This window comes from Epinephelus moara, chromosome 14 (genome assembly GCF_006386435.1).
Source record: "Epinephelus moara isolate mb chromosome 14, YSFRI_EMoa_1.0, whole genome shotgun sequence".
In the NCBI taxonomy this organism is placed as follows: domain Eukaryota; kingdom Metazoa; phylum Chordata; class Actinopteri; order Perciformes; family Serranidae; genus Epinephelus; species Epinephelus moara.
The window spans coordinates 25,849,744-25,873,536 of NC_065519.1; the positions used below are offsets into that span (position 1 = coordinate 25,849,744).

Here is a 23,793-nt window from a genome sequence, read left to right on the forward strand (position 1 = left end):
ATTCTTAGAAGTTCTGTTAATTGAACTCATAGCTTCCTCATATCTAAGAAATTTAACCTACACTCTTCATGGTAAGCAGACAAAATGCCACACAACATACCTCTATTTTATCTTTAAATCTCTGCTAAGATAAGTCGGGAGACAACACTAGAGACTTCTTTGTTGTTTAATAAAGCAAAGTGAAATCACTCCACTCCTCCACATTGCTGGGGGCATGTATGAACCCCTTCATGGGCCCCTGAGGACTCCTGGACCCCACATTGGAAACCAGCATACTACAAACCGATCCGGGTCGTGTAGAAGAACGTTTTTTTCTTGGCATGGACAAGTTGAAATAACGGAAAAGAGAAGCACATGCGCATTGGCCTGAGCTCCATCGGAGGCGCCATTGCTTCACAGGCACTGTAGTTCAAGTTTCCTCCCCACACATGGAAAGTCAGTTATGCGGAGATAATAAAAAGACTCCAAGCCCCAGCGACGGCCGCTGCTCTTTTTCCTCGTCAAGCAGGGGGAGTAGACACAGCTGGAAGGATAATAAGATGCGCATGAATTTACAATCTGGAATAAAAGATAAGAGAAAATAAATGGACGGCTCGGTCAGTGTCCGCGCGCCTGGATGTAAAACTTGTGTCGGTATTTGGTACGTGTAAGCGACGGGGCAGCGCTTTGTGTGTGTGTGTGTGTGTGAGGTGCAGACTTTTGAAACTTCACACTCCGCTTTTCTCAGTTGATGGAGTTACAAAGTTTCTTCAGCAAAGTCACAATGGAAAGAAAAGCACCCTTCGCTGACTGTGAAGGTAAAGTATCGCTTCATATCACTCGTGGCGACGTTTGGTTGTAAACTGAGGTGAAGTGAAGACATAGTTGAGCTACAGTAAAGTCCTGTGAATGTGTAAATCCAGCTCTTGTATAACTTGTTTTGCTGGCATTCTCGACTCGGGTTGTGTTCTGCCAGCAAGCCAATCGAAAGTGGGAGGGGTGCAGATGTTAGGAAGCCTTGGCTCCAGATGTTTGTGGAGTTTGAATTCTTGTAAACACAGAAATGATACGCTTTATCAACTTTTACGTGTCTTTTAGGCTGTTATTTTATTGTCTCGCGCACGAGCACAAAGGCCTGGTGTGGTAATAGCTTTGTTAAGTTTACTAAAAAGTCAACAAATGTCGATAGTAAAGTAAAAAGTAATGAATTTATAGACAGAAAAGCTCAAGCTGGGGGTCCTTTAGCACAGCCCATTTAATAAAAGGCTATAAGTTAGCATAAAGCTAACACTGGGAAGCAATTACAACCATAACAATGCAAAGCAACAGCAAAACAACACAAGACATAATCAAAGTGATAGATAGGAGATAATGTAGGAGAAATTAAGTTTAAAGTGTTAGATACAATTCTAGTAGACAAATAAAAATGTAGTTGTTTCAATTAAAAAAAAATAATGAGCCTGGCTGACTCAAATAAAATAAGTTTGGTGAACTCAATTTCTTAAATGCGTTAATTGAGAAAGCAGAAACATGTTTGTCCACATAAATTCAACTTAAAATTGTACACAAAGCGAAGATAAGTACTTGTTTCATTCATACTTTGCACAACCGAATAAGAGCGTCTCATGAACACTACTGTGTCTGCTGTATTCAGATAGGTAAATGCTTTTCATCATAAAAATAGCACTATGTGTGTTTGTCTGTGTGTGTATGTTTGTGGTGACAGGCTTCCTGTGGTCAGAGTGGATTACTGACTTCAGTAAGGAGAAGGAGCGCCACTCCAGGATATGAAGCTTGCTGCAGTGATTTTACTGCAGAAGTCTGCGGATTGTTCACAGACTTTTTCTCCATCACCTGCCCCGGCTAGATTGTGTGCTGTGCTGTGTGGTGGGTGGATCGCCTGTTGCTCTCTTAATTTATGAAAAACAATGTCACTCTGATAAAAAAAAAAAAAAACACACAGTGCTGACTCACCATCACTGATGAGGACCAAAGATTCCCCCTACCAGGAGTCCACTGTGCTTCCTTCTGCCACCCTTCACTAAAACCTCCACCATTCAGCGTTCCACGTTGCCATTGGAAGAAACCCAATGTCTGCCTCCTCTCCCCCGTCCTTACCTCGAGCCTTCCTCCACTCTCTCTATCCGCACCACCCGTCCTCATCGTCCTCCCTGTCGCCGAGCCCGCCCGGGCCGCTCTACACGCGGCTGTCCAACGGCAGTCACAGCGTCCCTAGCCCCACTAACTCCCGCAGCTCTTTCCATGGGGTGTCCTTCCTGCTGCAGATAGGACTCACAAGAGAGACGGTGAACCTGGAGGCCAGTGACCTGTCGCTGTCCGCTGTCAAGGACCTGGTGTGCTCCATAGTGGACCAGAAGGTAAGCACTGAAGTGCACTGTCATATGATTCACCCTCTGGTTTTACTCATAAAGGGCATCTATCATCACACAGTTTTTCTCTAATGTCATCTGAAGTGAAAGGCTTTCCACAAACACATGCAGATCTACTTCAATTAGCTCGCTGTCAAACTTGAGCAGTAATACCAAAGGCAGTGGAGGACGAGCACGATGCGCCAACATGTGTTTTGCCATCTTCTACCATATTCATCTGTTTAGGTTTTGTTTTCCAAAGCAGACATCTGGGCCTTGTGCCCTAAAATGAGTCAAACACCGCAGAAGCATGCACACAACAGCACCACTGATGATCCTCCAGTTACAGGACACAGTGTAGCAGCACCACTTATTTACATTGCGGTATAATGTTACTGGACTTACATGGTGCAAATGCACACACATATACAGAGCCACTCGGTGGTTTTGCTCTGCCTGTGTGATGTTGGACTATGCTTTATTTTCCATGACACTGGTAATGTGTTGTAATGACACTGGAGTGTAGCCTCGGCATAAGAAGTGGCTTTAAATACAAGTATAGGCTTCATCAGTTGCCATCTCGTATTTGGTTGTGCGAGAATATCCAAAGTGCAAATCAACGGCGCCAGCTTTAATTTAGCCTGTTCTTGTTCATCTTGGCTGGAAGTGGTCGGGCCAGTCCTGATCATGGTATGTGTCTGCCTGTGTGTGTGTGTGTGTGTGTGTGTGTGTGTGTGTGTGTCTGCCTGTTAGTAATGAGCAAAGTAAGGATGATGTCAAAACATTTTAATATTTGTTTCTAATTTGAAGTGGCCTCGTATAATAAAATAAGCACTGTAAAGCTGCAACACCACAGATGTTGTGCCTTTCTATTGTTTTGTCTATCAGGAATATATGTCATTGCACTACTGCAAACACCAAATACATTCACAAAAACGTTTTTCACATAAACTGGAACATTAAAGGAATACTTCACCCAAAAAATTAAATCAATTAGTCATGCTGTTACTTTGAAGTAGTGAAAAAACTGTTTTGCTCAAAGGCCTCCATTGAAAACAGTTAACATATTGAGTTATTGATTGATTGGGGACCACGTTTCACAACAGCAAAACTATATCAAAACATCTTTTTACAAACTCTCACATGACTTGTGCAGTACAATCCAAGTCTTATTTATCCAGTCGTATGCTCAGTACTTCCCGAACACATGCATTTTTACTAAAAAGTCTCAAGGCTCGGACATACTTTACAAGTTGAACGTTCACAGACAGCCGGCACGCAAGCGCTTCTGTTCATTGTACAATTGAGGGTCTGCGTCAGCCCTCAGCACTAAATGGGAGGGCTGGGAGATGAGCTTACCATCCTCATCCTGCCGACAACAGGTAAGAGTGAAGCTGAAGAGAAGCTTCTGGGTTTGGAGTGAATGTCTGTCGATTATCCAACTTAAATCTAACTTCACTGTGGTGAGGGGCTGTGGCTGGCTTGACTGCAGTGTTTTGGAGTTTGGAACAAGAGATTGGAGCCTATGATTGGAGCATGCGCATTTGGCGCTTGCTATGCATACTCTCTGCGCAGTCACAAAAAATGGGCCACACAGGGGTCCGTTTGGACCCCTGCAGACATGGATAGATGACTACATTTATGTCACACGAACCACAGTGGACCTGGAAACTATGAATTGGCCCTTAGTATTGGTGTCTGGCTTTGAAGAAAGCATCGCTAAGTTTCACTTTCAGATCAGTTTTAAAAAAGGTTTTAACAAAAATGCATGTGTTTAGGAAGTACTGAGCATACGCCTGCATTAATGAGACCTGGACTGAGACTTTGTATACAAATGCTTTGATATAGTGTTGCTGTTGTTATACATGGTCCCCAATCAATCAATAAATCAATACGTTCGCCATTTTTTCATGGAAGCATGTGAGAAAAACAAAGTTTTCTTAACAAAATTCAAGGTAACACGGCAGGACTAATTGATAAACATATGGTCATTTTTTGGGTGAAGTATTCCTTTAAACCAGTAGAACACTAAATGGTACAATGAGTATTGCAAATTAAAATTGAAAGTTGATCAAATCTATCATTATTGGTACAGTATTTCTAAGCATATACACAGTAGGTGCTCTAAACCTCTTACTGAGTTATTGTCTTCTCTGAGCCTGTGCTTCACAGTTGTGTTGGATTAATGGTGTGCAAAGCCTGTTGGAATAATGAAATGGCTCCTGTGTGCATCCACACGTTGCTGTTTTTCTAACCTCTTGTATAGCCTATAATGATGATTACTCCCTTTGTGTCTGTAATTATCACCGACTGAATAAAAAGAGGGTGATTAAGCGAAGCACTTTCATCAGCCATCGGGATCTGAGCATTTAGGTCGGTCTGAGCTATATTTGTGTTTGAGATGATGATAATGGAAATAAGGTGGGGGGGGGGAAGAATGAGGAACAGCCTTGCGTCAAACAACAAGTGGAAGATAGTGAAGGAGCTATCTGTATTGAGCCTGTGTGTCCTTTGGTTCCATGTTGTCCAAGTTGACATTCCAGAGGAGCAGGGTAATGTTGTTGTTCTTTACGAGGTCTGCTGATTCTCACTAGCTAGTTATGAACAGTTCTGGTCCGCAGAGCAGAAAATCTCATCACTGCGCATATTTACATGGATCCTGTAACATATTGGCATAGTTGCAAGAATCTGTAACAGTAAAAGGGTGGGAAATTCGATGCTTTGAAGACAACCCGTAAAAGAAAATCAGCGCAGTGCATTTGCGGTGAGTGGGTGCTGATAATCTGCCAAGATGAGATCAGGATCACCTAATGCCTATGTGGAGTTTTATCTCCGTGTATCGCTTCATATCACATGCATTCATTTAAAGATGCCATGCACTTTAATAAAATATGGCAGGAAACTATCTAATTTACAGCCAGCAGTCATGGGAACTTCGAAAAGGCCATATATACAGTTAACATCTGAACATACTGTACATCCTTTTCATCATAATATACTGTACATCATCACCGCAGAACATATCCAGCCCGTTCATCCACATTTCTTCTATTAAACACTGCCAAATGCAGTGTACTGCCTCAACTATTTCATGAAATCCAGCCACATGGCTTTGATATCAATGGAAAATATGACTGTAGGCCTTCTTGCGCTCTCCGGTCCATCCCTGCCTCACTTCTTGTTCTAAAATATGCATGACAATGGTGAGCCTTTTACAAAGTCTGCTCATCCTGGCCAGCTTTTCCAGCTGAGGATCTCTGACCCTGGCTTAGCCGTTGACAGTCGTCCCAGGATGTCTTCAGTCAGCAGAACCTCAGGTGTCTGTCAGCAGAGACGAGACAGGAAAAAGCTTTAGATTTCATGTGGTAATATCTGCATGGAGATAGAGTCTGGATGGAAGTATATTCCCCCCTTCGTGCTGCTGTTTCCTCCGCTGAGAGCTGGCCTGCTTCGCAAAGTGACTCACCACTCAGCCATGCAACAAACAGAGATGCTTATCCAGACTTAAATCTGTCCATTCAGTGTCAGGTTTTCTGCTGTGTCAGCTGTTGTGAACTTTCAGAGTGGGATTTAGTCGTATGTAAACCATGATGTTAACCATATCTTGGTAGCCTTAATCCTTGTGGCTGAGAAATTTGTCCATCTTTCTGCTGATTATCTGGTTCTGGGTCACTGTGCCAGCAGGACAGCAAGCCAGATGCACTTTTCTCAGTAGCTCTTTTTATGGCATCCCAGTGTGCAAATTCATGCATGTTGGAAGATGTAGTTCCTCCACTGTGTCCTGTTTCTTGTCTGGGTTTTTCCTAGTTGGCAGCCAAGCTAACTTAACTCCTCATTGACCTATTGGAACAGTAAAGCTGGATTTATTGGCGACTCAAGGGGTTAATAGGAGTCCAACTGTAGATGGCTACAGTGTGAGTTTTGATTTACAGCTCAGTGATGCACCAGACCAGACCAAATCGCAAATGCAAGTTGGAACCTCTCATTTCATTTTTGATTTCAAAGAGGCGCTACTAACGGCCGTGGACCAAAATGCCTCTGGACGCAATTGGATAGACCTACAACCAATCAGAGCAACCAAAATATGTGATGTAGTGCGGAGTGACAGACCACTGTAAACGGACTACAGCGTGCAGAGATGAGCTGTGATGGCGTAGCATCAGTATGTCCTTGAACAGTCTGTGATCGGAATTTGAAAATAATACTTCAACAGAAAATTCCCAACAGCTGCAGCCATCTTTGTTGTTTTCAAAAATGCCTCAGTGACGTTCCTCTTTGCTAGTGTCCCTTGAGCAAGGGTGCGCGAGCCAAAAATGAAATCATGTTGTATTTTGTGTAAACAGGGTGTCTACAAGTCCCTAAAAAGTCTTAAAATGTCTTAAATGAATGATTAATCTTCTTAATATAAGGTCTTAAAGGTGTTAAATTTCATATATGGTGGGAGTAAAAAGTACTTAAAGTCTTAGATTTAACTTGATTATATCTGTAGACACCCTTATAAAGCGTGAAGGCTCCGTAGGTTGTCAGTCATCATCTCTAACTGGTCTCCACAGTAACTGTGTTTACACTCTTTGATTTACTTTGTGATACAGAGAGACACTTTGCTGTGCTCATACTAACATAGAAGTGAAGCTACATCAAGGTAACTCGTAATGTTACTTAAAATTCTCTCACTACTGAAAAGGAGACCAGTGCCATGCAATCGATGAGTCAGTGTCTTTCTTCAACTTCCTGTTGTTGTCTTCATGCTCAACAATCTACACCAGCATCAGAAAAGAAGAGCGGACCAAGCTGACCACATACAGTCCTTGTGGTCCCAGTGTGGTATCTCTCTTGATGCCGTAGTTCTGATGTTTAGTTACATTTTTTTAATGTCTGCTATGGCATAACCTTGGAGCCTACAAATGTAGATGTCGTAGGTACGCCATAACCCCTTAACACAGTAGAATAAATCCAGCTTCATTCATACCTTTCTTTTTTTAAAACTCTCTCTCTGCAAGGGGTGACATTATTGATAGGTTTTATATGAACAATACAGCATGGAAATAATAGTAATATCACTGAAAATGACCAAGTAACATAAATATATCAAAATAAAATAAACAGGGTTTATTTAAGTTCATCTTACATAGACATACATTCAGTCCAATATAGGAAAATATACGTATTATTATTAATCAAAAAGTAGAAAATAAAATTCATAGTAGACTACTTCAGGGTATCACCACAGTCCATATCAAGTATAGAACCCTTCAATCATCAATACCAGTGTTCCCCTTTTACCATTGTATGAATACTTCTTAGAATTGTCAACCACTCAGCATAGGTAGGGGGATCCTTTGTAACCCATTTTGAGATGCATCCTTTTCCTACTATGAACTACAACCAGTTTTAACCCCAGAATTTCTATGAGAGCTGATCAATTATCAGTTTAATGTATGACATTCAAAATGTTCATTGCAAACAGTGGGCCCAGCCATTCTACACAAAATCCTCAGTTAGGCTTCTTGTATCTGCCGTCTCATTCTTTCACTGTGTTCTCAAAGCTTGTGACCATAGCTCTAGGACAGAAAGTTGAAGTGAGTGCTTTACTTTGTTGCACTCCTGCTGTTGTTAGCAACTTTTAAGTTTTTTGTTTAGTGTTTCTCTTCAGGGCCTGTTCCTTCACTGGCTTACCAAAGTAAAATATGTGTTTCTTTTGGTGTACTAGACAGCAACACCATGACAAACTACACTAATTCATGTCCAAGTTTCAATGAGCTTTTGTATTGAAGGTGCTTGTTAGCTCGCAGAGGACTTTACAAACCGTGGATACAATCCTGTATGCTCGAACAGATGCACCCTGCGTGCAGTTGGACAGCTGTAAAATGTCCAGATGTTTGCAGGCGCTCACTCTAAATGTATATAATGTGTCATGGCTTCAAGGTTGACATTTCATATCTTTCCTGAACCCTTTAGTTTTGAATCAGTCTCATTGTGTGATGGGGTCATGCAGTCTGCAGCCTGTTATAATAGCTGTGTATTGTATAGATTTCGTACGGCTCATGCCTCTTCCTGCTAAAGACTCAACCACATGACTTGGCCAGCATCCACAGACTAGATTTGCTTTCTCTTTGCTTTCTGTGCTGATCTGAATTTGGTTTTGATAGTAGTGGTTTTGGACCACATTCACCAACTTTCGTGGTTAAGGTCAACCGTAGTCCGGGGCAACCTGATCTTGATAGGTTCAATCTCAGTCTCTTAGAGACGCTATTGCGGTTACAACTCCTGCAATCTACTGAATACTTTAAAATATGACTGTTCTAGTGTCACGACTTGGCACAAGGGTATCAACTCAAAGCCAGGCTCCTTGAGGACTGTGAGAAAGGATGAAAGGAGCCAGCCAGTGGGTGGCGGAGACCCTCCCAGTCGGGTACCAATCTTACCCATAACGGCGCATTGATGGCCCCCAAGTGGCTACACACAACTCCAAGTTGGGCCAGCCTTGTTTCAGTGGTCAGGGTCCCGACTTCTCTGTCTGGTTTTTAAGCTTGATGAATGGCGCGAGATAAACATCCATAGCTTCCACTTGTTGAGCACTTCCTGTTTGGTGTCGCCCAAGTCCTCTCGTGCAGCCAGCAAGGGAGCAGTGGCGGGACAAAAGTTCATGACTCCCTGAGAATGACTCCCAGTTAGCCAGCTGGCCAGCCTGGACAGCCAGCCAGCGACAGAACATTCCTCTTCACCCAGGCATTTTTGGAGGATGATGTGATGTTGCTCGGGATGGGTGGGATTGGACTGCTAGGAAACTGAAATATTTGAAGCTAAACACTTGCTTCGGTAGTACTGCACATCTGACACATTCTGATGGATGCTGTAATGACGATTACACAATCAACACAGTTTAGTTTCCAGTCTTTATGGGACTGTATTGAGATGCTTTCTGGTGAATGTTGGCAGCAAAAAGGCTTTATATAAATGGAGACTTTACAGTGAAGCTTGGCATCACTTAAAAGATTTAGTCGCTATCAAAGGGGAAGATAAAGCTCAGCAGGATGAAGGAAGTTCTTTTGGCATAGGTAATGGAAAAAAAACATTAAACCTTTGCTTCAAATGCTACTTTTATGAATACTTTAATTTTAGCGCTTGTCCTTTGGATGTTTCTGCATTTTCATTCCAGCTGGAAATGCTGTGAAAGGCAGCTGCCTCAGCCACAGGTTTCCCTACTGGTTTTGTCAGTGCTGTAACTCCCAGTCTCTGGTTGAGGCCTGTACAGCTGCCTCTGTAATTAGTGAGACAAAGGCCTTTTGAGTCAGAAACAGGCTACGTTGGACAACGTACAGTAAAATAGCAGAGTATTATAAAAGCTGAAGGATTTGGGTTGTTCTAAACCTTTGAGCAACATCACTTGTATGATGCAAGGTAACACTTGGCACAGACAGCAAGATCGGCTCAACATTCCTTTTTCAAGATTAATTAGATTGAGTTGCAACAGTAGAAACAGCTTTCTTTGGTTTGCATTATACACTTCATGATGGCATCTGCCCTCGGGTCCTGTTTAGCAAAGGTTATTGCGTCCACTTGTGATCAGAAGATTAAGCTTTGGCGATTAAGACTATACAATCAATATATGACTGTATAAATAAAGAAAGACTTGGTCTGGGAAACAGTTTCTATAGAAAGGAGCAGGAGAGGACAGAAAACAGTCATAAGGAGAAGAAAATGAGAAGAGAAAATAACAAGAAAAAAGGGTGCAGATGGAAAATGGAGAGACTGCAGTTCACATAGACCAAAACTAACTGAAACACACGGGAAATAAATCACCACCATCTCCCTCCCTCCCGCTCTCCCTCCCTCCGACCGTATAAGCCCACATCTGCATGTTCCTATGGAGCTGGCAGCTATATTTCACCCCAGAGGACGTCCCAACAGCACAGGGCTTTATGTGTGATATACATGAGGCCAGACGTTTCCTGGAAAGCACATTCAGCTCCTTCCCAAGAAAAAACAGGTCGCCGTCGAGTCAAAATATTCACTGTTAGTATTGGTTCTTGGTTATGGCCTCAGCCTTTTTCCAACTTAGATGGCTTTCAATGTTCATTTGCAGGCACGGTGATGTATTCCAAAGCCGTGGAGTTGACTAAATCGATATCACAATTGGGATTGCTGGAAAAAAACCAAAACCTTCCTTGTACAACTCAAAAGCCTCCTTGCGCAAGGAATCTATCAATTTCCCCAGTCTTGGAGTAATTTGTGGAAAAGGGAGAGAGAGAAGAAAAAGGGGAAAAAAATATCTCTGAAGTTAAGTGAGCTAAGTAATTTCTACCATCTGTAGTGCACATTTCTGCCGCCTCGCTCTCCTCTAAATGTAAAGTGGCAAGGCAGAACACAGGGCCCGGCCACAAGAGTTAGAGAGAATGACAGAGTGGAGAAGAGTGGTCCTCTCTAGGGACAGGGGGGACAGCCCCGTTGGCAGGACTTGCATGGGGCACAGAGGGGGTTGCGGCCACCGTACGGCTGATGCCTTGCCGTTAAGTCGGTGCCAGAACCATCAATTGAAGGCCGCTCTTGCCACCAAGTGTGGCTTTGCTTTGGATTCTCTGCCCAAATGCCCTTCACCATACTCGACTTTTGCCAGTGGTGGGAGATAATCTTGCATCACTCCAATCTCTGTTAATGCTGGCCGAATGGGTTTTGATTGTGATTATATTAAAGTGGAAGGCAGCGGTAATATTGGACCATTTAATACGCAGAGGAATCCTGGTGACTTTGTCCTTGTGAAGCCAACCACGTGTGGTGATTTAGGGGCACTTCCTGTGACACTCCACTTGTTTCCATTCATAAATTTGTAACCCTAGCATAACACAGTTCACTGCAAGAGGATATCTCATTTCCCTTATCAATTTACTCATTAACGGCCTCAGTTTCTCCTGGAGTCCTTCGTTGCACTTGTTGTCAACCTCAGCACACTTACAGCACCTCAACCATGACAAATGCTGAAGAGGAGGGGTCGATTGACACGCACACAGACCTTTTTAAGATATTAACCTTCAGTTATTTGACCTGGTTAATCGCTAATGTCACTTTTTTGACTTTTTAAGCTCAAAGGGCTGGAACAAACAGATGTTATAATCATGATCTTAGCAGATGTGTTAACGTGCCAAAAATGTTTCCAGCATCCTGCAATGAAGACCACATGGTTTCTGTTGTAGCTACACAGTTGTATCAGCGTGGCATTATTGATCCCTGCAGTCAGAGCAGGTTGCAGAATGTCTTATTCTGTGTTGTTTTCTCAGCACTGTTTGCCTTTCCTGTCTTTCAGCGAAGTGAGTGATCTGTCAAACTGATAGGAAGGTGGCGAGGGGAAGTGCAATTACATGTTGATACAACAAGAAACCTTCTGTGTTGTTGTGAAGGGAAAAGGTCTTAAGAAACACACTAATGAAAAGCACCGCAGGTCAAATGGAGAGAAAGTATTACAATTCCACTTTTGTTTGATCGGCTTGTTTGAGCATATTTTAAACCCAAGGGAAACAGTCAGCATGACTCCTTTTGTCGCTGTGTCTCTTTTCCCCAGCCGCACTCGCTGTTCGGTTAGTTCCCCTCAGAGCCGCTCCCTGTTTCCATATTCTCTCTGCCTCCTAGCTCTCCAATCTGCTGTGGTCGGCAGAGCAGCACAGTCTGTTCACTCTGTGTGCCTGCGCTCAAATGGCTTTTCTCTACACTGCACTTGCCATTATTCTTGTCTGTGTGTTTAAATGTTCGGAGCAATTGCCTTTTGGCGTCTGTGTTTTGAAGTAGGGGACAGCTCGAGTGTTGAAATTTGGCTCGGCTGAGTGTTTGGTTTAGTTTTGTTAAGTGAGGTTCTTTTACATAGGTACGATTGCATTTCCGCGGAACTGCTAATTCAACAAAAGGACGTCTGTAAAAGTAAGTCCTCGTTATTAATCATAAAGAAAGAGAAAACCTCAAGCAGCTAGCGCCTGTCTGCTTTTCTGTAACACAGAACCTGCAGCAATTATTAATGTTTCTGTTGAGCAACAGCAGTGTGTTCCTACATCCTGCTATTACCGCTCACCTTATGACCCCCTGCTCTGCCAGAACAAGAGAAAGTGCAGTCGCCATCAATCTCACATAAACTCCCCCCCAGGTTCACCTGTTTATTTGCCCCATGTGGAGGTGAATCTGGCGGCTGTCCCCTGCTACCCCAGGCCAGAGAGGGTGAGATGGAGTGCGTACTGCAGTATATCTGTGAGGCGGAGGCGCTGGCGGAGGATCGCAGCGGGGCTATAACTCATCAGCAGTGTGCGGGGGCCTGGCCAAGCATGTCTTAGATCACACTGCTCTCTTCCTGAGAGGCCTTAGATCCTGTGACTCAGCCTTCCTCTTCTCCACTTGGCCTCTAGACACTGTTAATGCACACACACACGCTCATGCAGTGCATACACATATGCATGCGAGCAAGCACCCACGCAAGGGCAGTCATTGAAGAGAGATGTCATATATGTGAAAAAAAAGAGGTGCTATTAGGCCAAAAGCCACCTGGCTCTCACTGGGGATACAGTGGCTAGCAACCAAACGCTGACCTCATCACCATTATCTCCACTACAGTTGAGCAGTTTTGTACTTTAGGCCAAATGACCACAGAAGAGTATTGTTTCTCTGGATTCAACTAATCAAAAGCCTGGTTGAATAATTGCAGGATTTTCTTTGGAGAGCAATGTTTTGTAAAACCAGGAAGAGATTTGGCTGGATACCATCAGCCACTGCGGTTGATGTAAATTGGGTAAGCAGTATAGCTTTGTTAGCGTCTCCTGATGATTGAGAGAGGTCTAGGATGACAGGTGTAGAGTATCCTACTACACTGTGGTCTGGACAAGGCCCTGGACCTAAGCTCAGTGGTTAAGAGTTGTGATTCCACCTTGTCTGCACCAGAAATGGATCCACACACATGCTTACATAGGCTACAATCTCTCACACACACACACACACACACACACACACACACACACACACACACACACACACACACACACACACACACACACACACACACATATGCAGCTCTCAGCTTACAGTAAGAAGGAAACCAGCAGCGAATTCATTGCATATAAACACTTCAGCCAGGCTGCAGTGTTCACACTTATCTGAAACATGCAGAAAAAGACAAGATGGTGAGAAGTGGTCTAGGGCTCTGAGATACTGCTCAAACAATAAGTTGTAAATTAAGCTGTCATTATGCTATGTTTTGTCCATACAAAGCAGCTGCGTAAAGCGGGGAGAAGCTACAGCTGAGTGACGGTGAAGATTTTCAGCTTGTGTGGTGTGTGTTACAGTTTTGAAAGTACATTGCTACGGTGCGATGCACACTGAAATTGACTGGAGCGCCAGATGTATCTCAAGTAAAGCTTTAATTCCACGCTTGGCTGGAACTCTGAGAAGCGTCAGATATCATTTGGCTTGGATCTGTTGTTTTCAAGATACAAACCACCGTGTTCCACGATGACACAGCCTCATACAGTAAAAACCTATGAATGAACCATGAGCCATGCTCTGCCACATGGAAGGAAACAAGTTAGTCAGCCCGTAGAGTGAGAAAGTCACAGCTTTTCTTGCCGCTGTCCCACCAAATGAGTTTCCTTTCCGCTACATGTGGCTGCTTCAGTTGGTTACGCTGAGCGGAGTCTTCCTTTTGCCGTGGAAAAGATGCTGACTTGACTTCAGGAGGAGCACATGCTATCTATGTCTGTATGTTGCGGAGGGTGCTGGGATGAGTTTGCATGATCCTGCAAGTGTACAAAGATGCCTGCTGGAATATAAACCATATGAGTGTAGTGCTTTGTCAGTCAGCGACACAAAGCCCCCCCTCCTGCTCTTTCTGCCTCCAGCTGTAGTGTGTTTTTCTTGGCCTGTTCTAGCAAAGAGAGGAGCAAATAGTTTTATATAATGTACCATTGAAATGAAGCATGCATCTTGGCCTTTCTTTCCATGCACTGGCTGCAGAGCAGAAGAGAAGCACATATGCAGTCGCTTGACTCATCACAGACAGGTCAGGAGATCTACAGTATATTGTAACACCCTGCAAAATCATTTAAAATACCTCGCTAAGTGAATAGAACAGTGGGTGGTGTGGTAGATGTTGTCACCGTACATCTCAAAGCTCTCTGATTTTGTGTATGTTTCACCTGTTACAGTTGAGTAAAGCTCTTCAGTTTTCCTCGGATAAGTTCATTAAAATCAAAACTAAGCTGATAAATCTGAATCAGAGACTAATTTTGTTACAAAGTTGAATAATTGCCTAGAGTTGGTTCGTGTTCTCACGGCAGCATTTACAAGCGGACCAGATCAAATGCCTTGCGCGAGAAAGCTGCTCTTGATTGGTTAGACTTTCCATGCGGGAAAAGTCCAGTGAGTTAACAAAACGTTGAAGAAGAGTACACTTGCAAGATAAATGCGACACTTTCTAATGTCACAATGGAGGGACAACTACGCAGGTTGATTTTAGCGCTGCTCATCATGTACTATATTGCTGTCATTGTTCATGTTAGTCAAACCATACAGTTTGAAAACGAGGCACGGCTCCAACTAGAAAACAATATGTTGATGCATTGGATGCACTGAATGCACATATTAAAGCAGTACGGGGGGAAGGCGCACATTAATAATCTTCCAGGACTGCTCACATTTAACCCAAACAATGTGAAATGCAACTGCAGTTGATTCAGATTGAGGTCTGAACACGTTCTCACTACAAACAAACCGCAACAGAGTTTGTTGGTAACCGGACCGAGACCACCTCTTCAAGAAGGTCTCGGTCTGGTTGTGTTGGTGTGTACCCGAGTGCAATTGCTGTGTTCACACCTGCCCAAACGAGCCACATTTAAGGGGCAAATGAACTTGAGTTTGATTGAAGCGAACCGAACAGGGCAGGTGTAAAGGCACCCTTAGATGGAAACTGTTTGATATAGTACATAACATGGTCGCAACCCTGTAGTAACCAAATTTAAGGATTCCTTAAGAGGATCATGCATTTAGTCGTGTGTGTTCGTGTGTGTGTGAGCATGCATATCTGTCCGCAGCTAATCCCACAAACTACTGGACCAATCAGCCTCATATTTTGTGTGCACATTTATGACTGCATGCTCAAGGATCTCTTGTAGTTGCAGGAATTGTTGGAGTGCTGACTCCACATTGCTGTTAATGGGCCGGTAGGGGCTACAAGTTTTCCAGAAATTGGCAGGCCTTAAATAGTCTGTTGCTGGCCTTTTATAGGGCTTTTTTATAGAAAAGTTTGGTCTCATTTTGAACAGCAGCATCTTCAGATTAATTTCATACCAGGTATGTTATGATCCACTAAAGGTATGTACGTTACAAGATGAATAAGTCCCTGTTTGACTGCAAGCGAGCCAGGAGGGAATAATTCCAACTGGCAGAGTTGCGCCATGTTCTGGTTGCCATGGCTGCGAGCGACCCAGTGTTGTATTAAAGTCTCTTCCCCTGTCAAAAAGTGTTTCCTTCCTGTTAATGCGCAGCAACCCCCTTAGTGGTTAGGGTAAGGGATGAGGTTTGGTTCACGTTTAGGTCGGGGGAAACACATTGAATTTTGTCAATTTCGTAACTTTTCTTGACGTTTGTGCTTCTACCAGAAGTAAATATGTAGGCTATGAAGTTAAATGGTTTCCTCTTTGGTCTATTGTAGTTATGTTTATTGTTGTTTTTTCCTACTTTGTTGTGCTGTAATTACATTATAGGCTATCTGTATTGTACATAAAGTGCCTGTTAGTATGAGAGATCGATCTGCTCTTTGCAATGCGCCAAGGCTCCGTCAAAGATAGTCGAGGCGCGTATTTTTATGAGCCTCTGGGACACTTCTGGGACGCTTCTGACACCAAGTCAGTCAGTTATTTATGAGACCAGATACTGAGTTTCTTGTTTCCTTCATGTAGTCGTGATGTGTGTTGCATTCCAATCCATTTCTCTTGCATGATGTAATTCAAATAGCATTTATTTCTTGCTTCAGATGAAGAATTAAAGCTTTGATTTTCTCATTAGCGATTATCTTTCATCTCTAAAGGTCGCAGTAGGTTACGTAGCGATGTGTTAGTTTCTTGTGTGCTTTGATGGTTGTGGTAGAACTTCAACACGCTATGTAAGATTTTCTGCTCACCGCCGATTCCAGTCAGATCCTTAGGTTTGGAACATTGCCTCTCCCTGATGGTAAAAAAAACACTGTCTAAGTAGAATGTATGTTTATATTGACTTTGTTTCATACATACATTACAGTGAGGACATCTGCACCATCAAAGTAAATTATTTAGAATGCATGCAGCCAAATTATATGGAAACTGTTAATGTACGACCAAAAACACTTAATGTTGAACAAGACAGTGGAAAACCGGAGTGTTTCCAGTGTGCCCTTCTTTTGATGCCTCACTCCAAGTGACAAATGAATTATGTTTATGCCCACTTCTGGTAATTGTGTCATTCACTGTGCATGTATTCCTTGTCCCTTGCTGTGTGGAAAACATTTGCTTGGTATTACATTAATAATATGTAATGAAAACAAATACAATTCCGCTGTTGACTTTAATAAATTAACACAGTTTTCCACACAGTGTTTGATGTGACTTGGGCAAAGTAATTACACAGTTTTCCCCCCAAGGTTCGCGTGAGCGCATAATTGGATTTTCCAATGCATTCGTTTGATGACTTTTTGAAGTATATTTCCCTCTGTTGTGGGCATTAACATACACCTCAAAGTCAAACAATGGTTTCCTCATTGTTTTGACATTAGAAAAAAGTGTTTTCCTATTTGGGAAAGCCTCACCATGGCTCAGTAGAACTTATGGTTTCATGACTTACTGTGGAGCATTCAGCACATGGTGTCTATTAAATCTGCTGTACATCAAAACTCATCAAGCTGTGCTTGTGGTTATGTACCAAGTTTGAATGTATATGTAGTTTCTCCTTTTAAGGTGTTCTAAAGAACTCTTCAAATGTATCAAACAGAAACACATAGAAATCAACATCTTGTGTCTTCTGGTGGAGGATCTGTGGGGCAGTGTGATCTGTGTCATGGCACTATAAAACAGTTGCAGGGCTATCAGTCGACTTATTTATCTGTTGAAAAAAAGCTCCGTTTATCATACTGACCTTGTGACAGTCTTTATCTTGCCACCTCAAGCTAAATGAACAATGGCCTCATACCTCCTGACTCTGGTTAGATGTTTCAGAGAGCTCAGTACCTTGATGAAAATCTTTAGGTCTTGTCCTCTGCACAGAGGTTAGATAATCCTAAACTCTCTACTATTAATACCAACACGGTATAAGGCTCAAAGGCAACAACGGTAGTTGCTGAGTGAGAGACTTGTTTATTCACCTTCAACAGTTTCCCAGCTGGACTCTCGGATTCAAATTGGCATCAGAACGAAATACTGCCTAATGATTTCCATCCACTATAGCATTTTCAGGTTTATGTCTCCAGGTTCACAAAAACAATACCTTAATGCAAAACATATCCTGTACCGGATATAGAAGTGCGTTTGTTCAGTAACCTCACATAGCAAGACCCGTGTCACTCCTAGATCACAAGGGTCCGAAGAAAATCTTGTCAGAAGATTTGAATTGTGGACACCTTTGGTTAGATTTCTCAATGTAAGCGTACATTTATTTCTCTGTGTTATGACAGCTTTGTGATTTTCAAACTAAAAGTCATGATGATGAGTTACTCACTGAGTAGATATAAAAAGTGGCACACATGATTATCAAAAACAAATCACATAACAGTGTGATGCCAGAGATCACATGACAATCATAGAGAATTACAAAACTGGCATTTTCAAGAGCATTTACTTTGAAGAGTGTTTCTGAAAAGGGCCATTGTTAGAGGCCCAAAACACTGTGTTACTGTGGGTGAAAGACTTTGAAATACTAAGAAGAAAACAATGCATTTAAATCCATTAGTGCAGAGTTGAAATCATGATTGGATTAATCACAAAAAACATCAGTTTTCAGTTGATACAAATTACGTGACAAACAGCCTCTTGTTAGCATGCAGGTTGCAGTAATATTAGCTATAATAGCTACAAAAAATACTTTGCAAGCTGGCTAAGTTGTTACTTACAGTTTCAGGCGATTTTCCAAGCTGGTTGTAAATGTGTAGTCAAACTGTCAGAGACACAAAACAAGGCCTATCACTAAGTTTAAATGTCCTTGTCTGAGAATAACTAACAATAATGGTCATACATAATGAATTATGGTGGATTTTTGTTTATTACTGTAACATAGTAGCGCAGGCTATTATTTGCTTAAATCATTGTACTCAATAGGCTTATATTTGCGACAGGCCTTTAATTCCTTTTACAGAAAACTGTTGCTCAGCAAAGATGGGAATTACAATCCCATTGTGTATTTAAACCAGTATGAATATTCCCTGTATAAAAATCAGGCTTTGAATAACATATCAAATATGTGTTATGTTATGACACTTGTTTAACAGCCCAAGAGAATTATGGCACCCAGCATACCGACACAAGACCCCTTTATGCTGTTAAAACAACATTCACAATTTGGATTAATTTTAATGAAAACACTTACAAAGTTTTTGATGGGTGGACCCTTACAGACTAAAGGAATATAAATAATTTACCAGATAATCGAGAAGCAGACACATATTCTGACTTTATGACAGCTCCAGAGTAACATAGGGAGTCACTACTTGTTTTTTTGTCATGTCGTTAAATCTGAATGAATTACACTTTTCTCTGGTGCTCATGGTTTCAGTAAAATGAAATCAGCTGAGCTTACGATGTGTAGCATCTCCAAATTAACAAAAGTTTAAACATTTATAATTATATGCCCAATCGAAGCAGCAGACAAACGTTAGCTCAAGTGAGTAGTCAACAATCCATTTTTTTATACATGCAAAGAACTTCTATAAAAATCAACTACTTGGCAACCAGACCAGGCTTTTAATTGAGACAGGCCTTTATTTATCAAAATGTGTAGCTACACCGGGCTAGTAAAAGAGACTATGTGTTTACTTGGGACTATGCTTTTAATTGAAGTTTTATGGTAATTTATTTTGGGATATTTTGGGTAATGGTATGAAAAAATAGAGCATATGAATACAGAGCTGGACATTGATTACCATGGCAATGATCAAAGCTTCAGAGCCTCGGAGCATTCTGGTCCACGCCACAAGCCAAACTATTCACCATTTTCTAGTTCCAGCTTCTCACATAGGAGAATTTCAGCTTTTCCTCATCTTATGTTATGATAAACTGATTTTATTTATTTTTTGGATTGTTGGTTGAACAAAATGAGCTATTTGATAGCATAATTTTGAGCTTTATGAAACTGTTGTAGAATTTGTTAACTATTTTCTAGAGATGTTCCAGTACCGTTTTTTCCTTCCCATACCGATTCCTGAACTATATATACCTAATACCTAATACCTGAACTCGTATATCAGCCGATACCGAGGACCAATCTGATACCATTGCTATAAAAAATATTAACAGCTGTATCCTAACCCCGTATGGATGTGAAATGAATGCTTTTATTGTTGTATGGCATTTGATTTGATTTGATTTGAATTTCATTATTGGTAGAAAAAAAATGGAATTTGTACATCAACTGCTTTACATACTAAACAACATGGCATGACTGAAGTTAAACCCTTTGTCAAAATTAAACAAATGCACACAGATAATGAATACCACAGAAATTTCCAAATTGCTGGCAACTTGCTATCGGCTAACCCTACACTGGTAACCAGAAATCAGTTTTTCTTTGCTGCTGTAAATCAGTAGTTGCCAGTTGCCACTTGCTGCTACTGTTTTTGAGCCACAAAGAAGAATTGATTTATGGGATAGCAGCCATGTTATGCAGGTGTGAAACTTCTTAAAAGTTATTTAATGAATAAAGTGGTATTGGACTGGTGCATAGACTTGTGTACTCACTGATATCCAGTTCAGCATTTTAGGCTACGTGGAGGCATTTCTGATACTGATATCGGTATTGGAACATCTCTACTTTTTTCCGACATTTTGTGGACCCAGTAATGAAAAGATTAATATGTGCATGTGTGAATGACCCTTAAAAGAATTTTACTTCATTTCTAAAAAGAAAGATATATAGCTATAACACTTCTTCAGACAGTACAAGCTTTAGCTCATGCAGACTGATCTGGAGCAGGACGCTTTACTGTTACTGTCCTCCACATCTGTCTGGCCTGCTGCCAGACTAATAAAGGTGTGAGGCAGCCTGAGGTCAAGCAGCATACTTTTCCTTACTGTAATCACATGCCCATCTGTCAGAGCCTGTGCACCGCTCTCAACACTGCTTCCCTTTTGCCACCCACCTCAGCCACACATCACATATGCACAGAGACACAAATGTCTAACCACAGGATCATGCGAAAACTATTCTATTTCGACAACAGCCTTTTATTGTCCTCTGCCTTCACACATTGGTTTTGTGTTATTTCACTGTGATAGGGGAAAAAATCAGCAGAACATTCGAGTTTTAATGTCACATTGTACATGGTTGAGTTATGACCTTTGAGTCATTTCCCTAATTTATCATTTTGAGCTTCACAATGCAACTGATAGTACTAGCTATGCACGAGAAAGCATCAGTATTCTTCAGTGCCAAATGGCATACTCTGTTATTCAAACCAGATCATTTCTTCATGGCTGTCTTGAGGTAATTTGTTTTTGGCTCCCAATGAAATAGGACCATATTTCAGATCTGTCCCGCTCCCTGGCCCTCTCCCCCCACCATCATCTCCCCTCTTTCCTCTTCTCTCCTGCCTCTCACTCTCTTTCCTTATAACAGGATTTAGCATATCAATGACGGATTAGTTAGTTTAACAAAAGCTTACTACTGCAAAGCCCCTTTCCACTCGTCTTTCCAGCCTGACTTGTGGACCTCACACACAGCTCCTCCGCGCCGGGGTCTTTGGTGTGCGTGTGTGGTCGCGGCTGCTCGGCTGAATGGATTTGCGTTTGAAGATGACAAAAGACATGCTTAGTCACTATGGGCTTCGGAGATGTATGCAGTAGCATGTGTGGCTGATGGTGTGTGAGGGTACATATGTGTACAGGAGCATATGTGGAGGTTTGTTTTTACATGCATGTGCGCTGGAAGCTTGTGTGAATAGAGTTCTACTTTAAGCGTGCATGCTGCCACAGGTTAGCCATCAATTATCACTTTATCTGTACAATCTGAACAACATACTGTTAAAAATGTGTCCTAAACCGGCCAAACTATTGTTCTTGTACCTCTGGCTTCCTCTTGCTTTAATGGGGCATGGAAAAAAGTAGTGTCCTCTGCCCTTGCAGCCGTTACATTATGGCCTGCTGAGGCTTTTGCTCTGGAATGGGACCCGTTCTGTACAGTGGAAAGTGTTGCAGGGGGGTGCCAAGAGGAGGTGACTCCAGCTGGCTAGATTTGGGCATCGACCCATGTGCGTGCGGGGTTCGAGAGCAGGCGAGTGGAGGAAAACCTCACCGTGACACTGCAGCCGGCTCAGGAAGGATGCCCCCCCTGCCTGTGTGGTGTTGGTTTGAGCCACATAGTATTAATCACCTCAGACGGTGACAGGGTTTAGGAAGTAGGTATGTCAGATGGAGGGGGTGAGTTGGAAATGTTCCATTATACAGGCACGTGCCTTGTGTTACAATCAGAGCTGAGCAAAACTTTCTCCTATGAGCTCCTCATATTTGTGTTTGCTATAGATTTGACGCAGCGGAGATCATCTTCACACAGATTGATTGATGGTAGACTCCTATGTAACACATGGACGGATGAGAGTGTCTCTATATGATGAATTGTTGTCACAAAATATCCTCATTTGGCAAAAACACATGAACAGTCAAACACGCCACAAGCCCGCAGTGTTTGCGAAGGCTTACCTCTAGTCTGCATCACAGCATTAAAAACTCATCAGCATCATGGTGGCGAGTTGTCTGTGTGATCGTGAGTGTATGCAGTGGCGCTCCGAGAATTTTTTCATAGAGTTGGCCACATGGGGCCACTGAAGATCTTGGGGTTACAACCTTAAACCAAAAGTCATAACTAAATTTCAGGAATTCAATTATGCTGTTGTAGTAGGCTAGTTTGAATATCTGTGTCAATATGAGTTAAGGAATTGCACGCTGGTATACATTTGTTTCTCATTTAACAGTTAATATTACTAATTATCTGATGTGCACAGACTTACACCAGTACAGTTAACATTTCGAGTTCCACAACAATCCTGTTATATCTATCGTTTTCCTTATAAAGACAAATATACAGCTTTATTTTAAAGGATTAAATTGATTGTTAGAACAACACTTTAACAGGGAACAAGCTTTCTCAAGTTTAGGCGAGACTCATGGGTACCCATAGAACCCATTTTCATTCAGATATCTTTAGGTGATAGTTCAAGGGACCCCTTTGAAAATGAGCATGCCAGCTGTTCCCTCGCCAAAATTCAGCCTTAAGTTGGAGCGTCATTTAGCCTTCTACCTGGCAAGCTATGTGACAGGATTGGTGCCAATTGATGCCTTAAGGCCCCTACACACCAAGCCCATGGTCGGCTGTCGGTCATTGTTAGGCCTTGGGGAGACACAGCAGTCAGGTTTCATTGCCCATAGTTCTCTGAAGTGTGTTTATTGTGTCTGCTTCTTTAGGTTAGTTTCACAATATGCCACTACCTTCAAGTTGGCTTAAGGCAGATTTATACTTGTGTCTCAGCTCTATGCAGAGCCTACACCATAGCCTACACACATGGCCTACGCCGTTGTGAGCATTTATAGCCTACTTGTGCGGTGGTGTGTCAGTTTCTAATTTCAACAATTTCTAACGCAAGTACACAAATCAGCTTCACTATAACTCGCAGCATTCACAGACAAAGCACTTGTCTTTTGTTTCGACACGACACAATATGCTAATGTTATTAGTACGAGCTTATGGCATTTTACATTGTATAAATTAGCTTAGCTGCAGCAACATTTAACAAAGGTAATGTAACAAAATTCGGCTTCATTACAACTCACAAGGTTCACTGACAAAACAACTGTCTTATACTAAACGCATTCTCTAAACGAATATAACATGCTAACATTATTAGCACAAGCCTGTAGCGTTTTACATTGTATAAATTAGCCTAGCGATTAGCGGAGATTTCCTCTGGTCATATGAAGCCAGGATAAATCACACACAAGACATAAAATGCTATTTTGTGGCGGCTTTACTGTCTTAACAAGTTATTGTTTCTTATTTGTGAAATAAAAGTAAATGAAAGCTCTCTTTCCAGTCAGGGAAATGGTTTCAGCTTATAAAAATAGGCAGGAGGTCTGCATTGCTGCGCCACAATGTTACATTTCTGGGGAGGTACACGTCAGGCTATGGCGTGGGTTTGACGCAGAAGTATAAAACCCCCTTTAAACAGCTACGTGTGAACGGCTAGCTCAAA

The 23,793-nt window shown here is 42.1% G+C and overlaps 1 protein-coding gene across 3 annotated transcripts in view; it reads left to right on the forward strand.

Annotated features, from left to right (window-relative positions):
- Positions 1–414: 414 nt before the first annotated feature.
- The window catches only part of prkd3 (protein kinase D3), a 46,348-nt gene continuing 22,969 nt past the window's right edge, over positions 415–23,793 (forward strand). For 2 of the 3 annotated variants that reach the window (XM_050062463.1, XM_050062464.1), the window contains exons 1-2: positions 416–797; positions 1,706–2,357. In XM_050062463.1, the coding sequence (XP_049918420.1) occupies positions 2,070–2,357 (288 nt within the window). In that variant the 5' untranslated portion in view covers positions 416–797; positions 1,706–2,069. Of the gene's footprint in view, positions 798–1,705; positions 2,358–23,793 lie in introns of all 3 variants that reach the window. The other variant, XM_050062465.1, reaches the window with a different exon arrangement.